This window comes from Osmerus eperlanus, chromosome 23 (genome assembly GCF_963692335.1).
Source record: "Osmerus eperlanus chromosome 23, fOsmEpe2.1, whole genome shotgun sequence".
NCBI classification, from domain to species: Eukaryota; Metazoa; Chordata; class Actinopteri; order Osmeriformes; family Osmeridae; genus Osmerus; species Osmerus eperlanus.
In genome coordinates, this window is record NC_085040.1 from 5,302,021 (window position 1) to 5,311,649 (window position 9,629).

The window sequence follows — 9,629 nt, forward strand, 5'->3', positions numbered from 1 at the left end:
GTTTTTACATGGAAGTATCCTGCGGTAAGGCCGAGAGGCCCCCCAGCCCCCAGCCTCGGCTGGATAAAGGAGCTGTAGTGGTGGTGTGTGTACACGCTGTTACCACGTCGTAAATCTGAAGCGCTCCTGCAGAGCCGGGGTCTCTGCGACGCCGCTGTCAACCGCAGCTCAGCTGTGACACGCGCGGCGCCGTAAAAGGTTGTCATCGGATGTCCCGTTTACGGGCGCGGTGCGGAGCCCTGGGTCAGCGAGCTGAGTCTGAGGTTTTTTTATTGCGTTTGATAGTTCCTTGTTCCTCTCCTCTCTCCTTTTTGTCAGCTTCTTTCTCTCTCTTCCTGTCTGGGACTTTGAGGACCTTAACACATTCTCGGGTGTGTTTTCAAATGTCACTCAGCACTGCTGACCCGGGCGCACTTCCTGCTTCGCCTCACATAGGTCGAAGGTCAAACATACCGCAGGACAGATGTCTGTCAACTTACAGTAATTTGACTGCAGTTACAGCGATTCCATCACGCTCTCCATCTCTCTCTCTCTCTCTCTCTCTCTCTCTCTCTCTCTCTCTCTCTCTCTCTCTCTCTCTCTCTCTCTCTCTCTCTCTCTCTCTCTCTCTCTCTCTCTCTCTCTCTCTCATTCTCTCTCTCATTCTCTCCCTCCCGGCTGATCAGTTGGGTGCTATGAATGCTAGTCTATACATCGTATCATATGATATTGGCAGAGTAGTGAGCATTTCAGTCCAAATATAATTTCTCTCTCTCTCTCTCTCTCTCTCTCTCTCTCTCTCTCTGTTCATTCGCAGGTCATGTCATTCTGACAGCCCTCGGTGAAGCCAGAGTAAACATCATGCTTTCCTCTCTGCGGGTGATGGGAAGGGTGCCGTTAAAATGGAAAAAACGGCATGTCACTCCCATTCTGGGGATATGGCTTCTGTGGATGTTAGCGGTGGGTACCAGGAGCCATGGTGCCCTTGGACCTGCCTGCTCTCCAGAGAGACATCAGCCCTCCACCTGCCCTCCCTCTCCCCTTCTCTCCTTCCCCGGACAGAGACCCTGTTGTGTGTGACACCATAACAAGGTCTGCCGCCCCCAGCTCATAGAGGACACGCTGAGTGGGGAGAGAGGAGGGAGAGGAGAGAGAGAGAGAGGAGGACGTGTTTAAAAGGGGTGATTGATGGAAATGGAGAAAACGGTGAACGATATTGTGAAGGATCTGGAATCAAAGTGTGTGCGGGTGGGGATACTAATTCCGAGACACACCAAGACAATCCTAATTGATTGATGAGTGAAAACAGAGGACCAGAGACAGAAAGAGAGAGGGAGCGACATGGAGAGAGACAGCCCAAAAGCAGAGAAAAACAAATAAACCAGTCCCCCTCACCCTATACACACCCCCCCCCACCTGCCTCTCTCTGCAGAGTCGCGTGGCTGGGAGAGGGTCAGAGAAGGGGCCTGCGGGGTAATTATGTCCCTCTGCATTTTAACAAGATCCCAACCTCACACAAAGAGAGCCCACTGTGGGCCTCTGGCTCTATTTTTAGTTGGCCCCAGTGCATGCTGGTCCAGGTGGAGGTGTATGGAGTTAGGTGGACTCGGGGCTGTAATCAGCCGGTCGCTGCCTCGGCTGGTCTGACACTAGATGAATGAGCTCTGTTTCCCAGCGACACACTGACTCTCTTTCACCATACATAAGCCCCTGTTGAAAAGAGGCTTTTTTAGAGGCAGCGGAGTCCTCGTCGGACACACAACACTGCCATGGTGAGCCACGGTGACACTAACACGGCTGTGGGCATGAGTGTGTGAGTGAGTGTGTGTGTGTGAGTGTGTGTGAGTGTGTGTGAGTGTGTGTGTGTGTGAGTGTGTGTGTGGGGTTTCTGGGCCTCTGGGTGGGATGGATCTGCGGACGTGGGTTTCAGACAGGAATCAGACATGACCCAGAAAGCCACTGTATAATGCATGTAAACACACACTGTATAATGCATGTAAACATACAGTACTCTATCAGACCACATGCAGGTTTGAGGGGCCTTGGTTAGGTCAACAGCAGACCTCAATTCAGCTCATTAATCTGAATCTTCATCAGAGTAAGTCCTGCGAGTAAGTGAGTATCCATAAAACTTGAATACATGAGAATAAAAAAATAAAAAAGCCAGCATGTAATTTGGCAAGTATGCTTGCGGGGAGTGTGGTTCACCCACCCATATCTGCAGTGTCTCCAAACAGCATGACTTCATTCTTAACCAGTATCGCCCACAGCGGGTGTTTGAGGCTTGTCATTAACTGAACACCTCATCATTTTGCACCAAAGTTTCTGTTTTGCAAAGCCAAAACAAGGGGCACAGCTAGGACGCATCTCTGAGTACAGCTAAACACAACCAGCTGTGTGTTTGGTGTATGTTTATGCGTGCGTGTTGGTGGTTGCGTCAGTGTGGAGGGGGATGGAAGGGTGGGACAGATAGATCAACAGGAGAGAGCTCCATTGCTGAATCACCGCTTCCTCCCCCCCTCCCCCAAAGCCCCCCCCCTCCTCCATCCGTGCCGTTTACGAGGGTTGAAAACCCTCATTGACCTAACCTTAAAACAATTGGAGTGGTTTCCTCCTCTCTGGAAGCTGTGGGATAGTACAATCATGACGACGACATGGGAAATGCTCTTAGACTTGGGTGGAAGGTTCCGGTGATGAGGACTATCCCAAATGGATGATGAGAGATGAAAGGGAGGATGGGCATGAAAATAGAGAAATGAAGAAATACAAAAAGCTTATTTTAGTTCAAGTAGCCTTGCTAGATGTTTGAGGCACCAAATCCCATTTTAGGTGCTTAAACATTATGGTTCCACAGGTTCTACTAGCTGTCGCCTCATCTATTCTAGAATCCCTGAGCGTTGCAGACAAAGCCACAGTCCTTGCAACTCAGTGGGAGTCAGAAGATTACTCTTACTGACCTACAACCAGCTGCCTGCAGAGTCCCTGGGTCCCAAAGACAGCCACACTCGAGCGGGACAGGAAAGGCAGGGTCGAGACACAACGTGGCCACGGAGGAGTCTGGAACCAAGATGAGAGATCAGGTTTCTGGGGGGAGGGGGGGGGGGACACAGTGGGGGACGGACGGTGGACAGGGGAGACGAGAGGGGAGATTAGGTTCCCTCTTAAGGAGACAAAGGATTGTGGTTGTGTGTATGTGTGTAGGCATGCATGCGCTTAGACAATGCCGTGTTCATTAAATACGTTTTGGGGCCGATAGACTTTATAGCATACTTTACTTAACAATCTTTTACCAATAAAGGTTTGTTTTTCTACGCTGTAAAGATTATCAGTCTTTACGAGGGCAACGTTGTAAGTTCTTCTCCTTTACGCAAAAAGAAACGATCCAAATCTCGTGCTTGGAGAGCTTCTTTGATGAAAACCAGGATATACTGAGCGTCACGTTGACTTAATGACCCTTGGTCGTGTGCTATTACCATAATAAACCTGACGCACACACTGTGAAACACATGCAGCCACAGGGCGAATATAAACATCCTGTAAAAAGGCTGTGAGTGTGTGTATACATGTGTGCATTTGAGTACGCTATCAACTATCTGAATGCGTCTGTGTGTATGCGTCTTTACAGTTGTGCGCGTGAGAGTGTGTAGGTGTGTGTGTGTGTGTGTGGGCCATGCATCATTTCATGTCCATGCACTGACCCTCCAGCTGTTGCTTATGAGCCGCCGAAGGAACTCAAGCCAGGGTCCAGCAGATCCAGTACACACATCTATCACCACGGCTACGACCTCCCCTCCAGGTCTGGCTGCCCAGCCTGACTTCCCCAGCCTGATGGGAATGTGCTAGAAACACTTCATCACAGCGCTCGCTGACGGAACACGGTCGGCTTGCTCGTCTCTCGCTTCCCCTGGCAGGTAACAGTTGTTAGTGTTGTTTCACACATTTTGGTGCGAGCACACAGTCAATGTTTTAACAAGTTGGTCTTCCTTACTCAGACGGAGTAGCGTAGTGTAAACGTACGTGTGCGATGGTGTGAGAATGTGTCGTGTGGAAGGTTTCGGGTCTTAGAGTTTAAGTTTTTTGAAAGAAGTGTGGGGTCTGTACGTTACCAAAAGAGAACAATCTAAAAAGAGTTCCTGAATGTTTCGGTTGAAAGGATGTCTTATTGCTCTCTTTCACTCTATCTTCCAGGCTTCCCGCCAGGATTTTTGGTCCAGCAACCACAGTCTCCCTCGTGAAATGTAATACTGTCATCCTCACATGAAAACTGTGGAGCCACTAGATTTCAATCTGAGACTTGTTAAAATGACACCGGTTGGTTCCTCGTGGGATTTGGACTTGTCTCAAACACAGTATTGTGTAAATAGCTGGTGGGACACCAACCATTTCTTTGATATCCTTGACATTTGTGGAGCATCACAATCCAAACTTTACAAATCTGAAACAACAAATATCTAAAGTGCCATAATGTTAAACATCACTATTGCCAATGCATGATACAACACCATGGGAAGTCCAAGAACAAGATTATACTTAAGCATTCCATTCATGAGCTAACTGGTGGGAAAGTGTTGATGAATTACAAGAGGTCCTGTCATACCAAACACGTGTTCTAACGTTCATCTTGACCTTGAAATTCTTCACAGCGTTCCTTGGCACTCTGGTTGCTTGGCAGTACTTGTCCAGACAATTATTAGTACCAAAGAGTATCGAAGAACTTTCACTTCTTGTCAAGTTCTATGTTAATACTCCCCCTAGTGTCGAATATCCATCACTTAAAATATGACGTAATCAAAAAGCGCCACACGACGTCACAGGAAGTTGATCTAAAAGCTAGCAGATTTCAAACTGAGCGGCGGGTAGAAAAGACGACGCTTAAAAACAACCCAGACCCACATTAAGGACTAAACAAACAAAAAAACTAGAAAAATGACGAGTACACTAAAGGGAATTACACTAAAGGGGAGCGCTGAGCTTGTGGCCGAGTTTTTTTGTAAGCATTTGACCTTAATTTGTATCTTTTACAGGTTACTTTAGACTAATCTTACTCCGGAGTGAAAATGTGTTGAGCGACTAGCCAGCGGAGCTAGCTAGGCTAACTTAGCGAAAACTGGTGCCAACATTATAATCGTGGGCCTGGTATGGCTAGCTTGCTCACTTCTACCTAGCTTTCAGGCCACGTCCACTTCTACCTAGCTTACAGGCCACGTCGCTGACGTTACAAAGTTGTGTTCGTATAACGTGCACGATTCGATTGCGAACACCATACGACTCCATTACCTTGCATTGTGTTTTAACGATCTGGTTTGTTTCTGACAGCATTCGGAATCAACAGTATTTTGTACCAGCGTGGCATCTATCCCCCGGAGACGTTCAGTCGAGTCACCCAGTATGACATGAGCCTGCAACTCACCACGGACACCAACCTAAATAACTACCTGACTAAAGTAGTAGCTCAGCTCAAAGGTATTAACACATGCAAGCAGGAAATGATCGTGTAAATAAAGCCATTGTCAAGAGTTTGCATTTGTGAAAACAGACATGGATATTATTTACACGTAATGTGTGAGATTTCACACCGAAGACGTGACTTTTCACTAGCTAGTAAAATTAGGTGTCGCTTTTTACTGTTCACGATGGTACATTTCACAACTCAGGTCAATGGCGACAGTATAGAAGGCCTTGTTTTTTTGTGCATTTCAGAGTGGCTCTTTGACTGCACCGTACAGAAGCTGGTGTTGGTGATCACCTGTCTGGAGACCAACGAAGTGCTGGAGAGATGGCAGTTTGACATTGAGTGTGACAAGACGGTCAAACAAAGCAGGTAGGACACTGTTCCCTAGTGGTAGGGTAGACGCCTACGGAACACACGCACCAATACCACAGAGATAGCCTTCATTTTTTGTTCATGCACATTCCTGGAGACCTTGGGGGGGGGGGGGGGGTGACAACAATGATATGATTATTTACAAAAAGAACCTTCTTTCGTGTCGTATGGAAAAATAAATGAACCAAATGTCCTCTTAGCGCCCCCAGGGAGAAGTCTATTAAGGTGATCCAGGATGAGATCCGCTCGGTCATCCGACAGGTCACCGCCACGGTCACCTTCCTGCCTCTGCTGGAGACGGCATGTAAGTCTGTCACACACACATCCCCTTCTCAGACTTTTAACCCAAAGCATTGAAACAGTATGTTTCCAGGAGCTGCATGGTTTCATCAGTAGATATCATGTAGTTGGGTGTGCTCAAGACTTCGGCGAGAGCACAACCTTTGTTGTATATTATTTATTTTTGCCCCCCTAAATCTTTGTCAATATTTGGCCTACATAGACAACCTAGGTGTCAAAAGTTTCGTCTTGGTAGCGATTGAGTTGCTTCTATTGGAATTTACGTTCCGTTGCATGGTTTAGGCTCAAGTTAAGTTTTTGTGGCGAAAAGTGAAGCTAACGGTGGCTAATTTGCTAGCCACAGTCACTGACGTTACTTACGTCACTAACGTCACGAAAACACGCGTGACTACCTTTGGCAGAACATTCGTTTCGCATCTGTTAACTTGGGGGATAGCTAGGCTAACTATAGCTTTACTGCAAGGCAGCTGCAGAAACGCCACAAGCAAAGAGGCCAGGGTGATAACTATTTACTCATTTTACTTTGTGATATGACACACAATTGTGATGTGTAATGTACAGTATAAGCTGATATTATTAAGGAAGTACATCTACTTTCGGAAACAGTAGTCTACTATTTCACTGAAGTATTAGCATCATGACATTAGCCTGTGTTGCCCGGGCAACACATACTACAGTGGTCTATGATGTAGCGTTATCTGTTTTCAATCGTTAAAATAAACATTCCTCACATATACATTTACGTTGTAGGATTTATTCTGACATTAGTAAACGATTTGTTGGTGAAATTACCATTACCTGTGGTTTCAAACCAGTGTAGCTCACTGCAACGCTGTAGTTTACGCGAGACACTACAAAAACATCTACACTACACAGCTGTTTAGGAAGTCAAACGGCGACAGAACATGTTCGGCACTCCCCTTACTTAAATCAAAAGTCTATCTAACTACTAACCTCAACTTCATTGCCACAGCCTAAACGTTGTCAATCTGTTCATGAAAATAATAAATTTCAGCTTAAACCGTACAACGGAATGTTAAATCCAATTCAACCAACGCAATCGCTACCAAGACGAACACAGCAGTAGTCTAGTACTGTACTGTAGTAGTACAATTTACCGGGGCAGCTTCTCCACACAGGGCTATATCGCATTTTGCGTTGTTACTGACAATGATCGCTACCAGTGAGCTTCTTATGAATGAGCGATTTTCCACTAAATAAATGTCAATCTTATTTACGTTTTGGGAGGGCATATTTTCAGTTAGCAGATGGTACTGTTTGAATCGCGATTCCATCTTCTACTGCCGGGTAACGTCGTAGAATAATCTTCAAAGGGGGTTCTTTATTAATGAATGAATGCAATGAGTAGGCTAAATGCCTGAAAATATCATGAGAAGGGAAAAACTTAAAATGACTTTTAAGTCATAGAGATTAGGTCAATTTTTACACCGGTCTGCCAAATTTATTCGTTTTGATTCAACGATGAGGCTGCCTCTTGTAGGGGAAATGAGAAGACATCTATTTCATTCTACACTTCACTCGTATTTTCAGTTGTAAATGAGCAGCAAAAAAAATGCTTTTAAATCTATGTAATCTTTATAAATAATAAGTATGCATTTTTATATAAAATATACAGAAATATCAGTTGTAAAAATGTCATTCAAAAACGGACCCCTGTGCAACCGACGCAAGCAAGCACACCCTACAATTTCCCCAGAAATTGTACCCTCTCTAGTTTCTATTGTAGTTCGACCACGTACCCCTCTACGTGACCCCTTATGCCTGGCAAACTAACCCCTGGCGAACCTTCGCCCATGTCCAGGTGCTTTCGACCTGCTTGTGTACACCGACAAGGACCTGGAGGTGCCCGAGAAGTGGGAGGAGTCGGGTCCGCAAATCATCGACCAATCGGAGGAGGTGCGCTTGCGCTCCTTCACCACCTCCATCCACAAAGTCAGCAGCATGGTGGCCTACAAGAGGACCGACTCAGCCTAGCCCACACCCACAAGACCTCTGGATATCCAACCCACACCCACAAGACCTCTGGATATCCAACCCACACCCACAAGACCTCTGGATATCCAACCCACACCCACAGGACTTCTGGATATAGTTCCTTGTCTGTCACCGTTGCATGCTGTGGGTAGAGAAACGATGGTAGCTTTTACCCTTCAGTCTGGCCTGTTTCCTGAAGAGTCACATGGTACAATGGTGGATATATATGCAACAACGCCCTTCTTGGGGGTCTGTTGTATTCAGTATGCAGCCCCTGGTATTAGGATGCTAGCAGTTTGTGGAGCAAAAGATGTAGTGCAGCACTGCTAAATCAAATGCAACCTGAATGATTTTTTACACTGTCCTGTTTTTCTACCTGTGCAGTTTCATGTGTGTCTGCTGTTGTTTTTCCTGATGCTACTGGGGCTGTTTAGGCACCCCGGTTCTCTGCATTGATGTAAATGTCGCCTGTTAAAATGGGGACTGATCCATTTGAAATTATTTTCTTTTTCTCTTTCAATGTGTTTTCTTTTTGTCTGTCTTGCGTCATGTGAGTTGACAAGTATGTGTTGTTTTAGATTCCTGCTAAAACGACAAATAAATGGGCTCTTTTGATCACAATTTCAGATGTTGGTTCTTTTGACCACAGGTTAAAAAAAGACACTTTTCCATGTAAAATTAAGTGGTATTTGACCCACTTTTACGTGCAGTGAGTTTGTACCACAATGTGACATGTTTATAGAACACAAATGAAAAAGGGCTAAAGTTGGCACAGGAAACAGCACATAGAAAAGAAGCAGCCTTTAATGGGAGATACCATTCACTTGTCTCACAGTGTTCTCAGAGTCCACAGAACCACTCTGTTTCCTCACACTCAAACCTTTACCATATCACATGACCCCAGCGTCCAATACTAACCAAGGCTGCTGCCCCTTGCTGTTACACAACTAGCACACGGGTGAGCTCCCGGTGGAAGCCCTACACCCTACACCCTAAGCACATGCGGACAAGCCACTCCAATCAGAGGGCGTCACAAGGACTAATACCAATTTGCGGAAACCAATCCAATCTTTTAGGTTCTCCACATATGTGTAGGGTATTGTTCAGGATCTAAGGCTTGTTTTGGGATTGGTTGGTGCAATGCCCTCTTTCTACACATGCAACACACAATGTCTGCCATTGGTGGGGGGGGGGGAACAACACGTTCCCTGTTCTACCCAATCAGAGACCAAAGAGGTTAAGAGGTTTAAGCGCAAATTCAGACACAGGAACACGTATACAGTTTAGGAGACTGTTAAGAGTACAACATTTCAACCACAGTAACAATTGGGGCATCTGAAAACGTACCTCTACAAATAAAAAAAGTGCTGAAGTTAGGATGAGTCTAAACAAGCCTGTATGTATTGTGAATAGTGGTCTATGCACACAGAGACACTTGATAGATGTTGAAATAATGTTGGCTAATTGATTAAGACGGTTTTGGTTTGTCAACTGGAATTCCGAGAGGGTTTTGTAAATTCCATTGTCAAAT

General features: G+C 45.8%; 1 protein-coding gene across 2 annotated transcripts; it reads left to right on the top strand.

The window, feature by feature from the left end:
* The first annotated feature begins 4,779 nt into the window (after positions 1-4,779).
* Positions 4,780-8,713, top strand: mad2l1 (MAD2 mitotic arrest deficient-like 1 (yeast)). 2 transcript variants are annotated; one of them, XM_062449656.1, is made up of 6 exons: positions 4,780-4,969; positions 5,296-5,442; positions 5,680-5,800; positions 6,004-6,107; positions 7,926-8,114; positions 8,145-8,713. In XM_062449656.1, the coding sequence occupies exons 1-5, from the start codon at positions 4,906-4,908 to the stop codon at positions 8,096-8,098; spliced, it is 609 nt and encodes a 202-aa protein (XP_062305640.1). In that variant the 5' UTR covers positions 4,780-4,905; the 3' UTR covers positions 8,099-8,114; positions 8,145-8,713. The 2 variants fall into 2 exon arrangements, with proteins under 2 accessions (XP_062305640.1, XP_062305639.1); XM_062449655.1 differs by having other exon boundaries at positions 4,781-4,969; positions 7,926-8,713.
* The last annotated feature ends 916 nt before the right edge of the window (positions 8,714-9,629 follow it).

Bases quoted from the DNA above. Each gene is read 5' to 3' on its own strand.
- mad2l1 (XM_062449656.1), top strand. From the start codon at position 4,906: ATGACGAGTACACTAAAGGGAATTACACTAAAGGGGAGCGCTGAGCTT. The intron at 4,970-5,295 runs GTAAGCATTTGA...TGTTTCTGACAG, and splicing joins GCTTGTGGCCGAGTTTTTTT to CATTCGGAATCAACAGTATT. The intron at 5,443-5,679 runs GTATTAACACAT...TGTGCATTTCAG, and splicing joins AGTAGTAGCTCAGCTCAAAG to AGTGGCTCTTTGACTGCACC.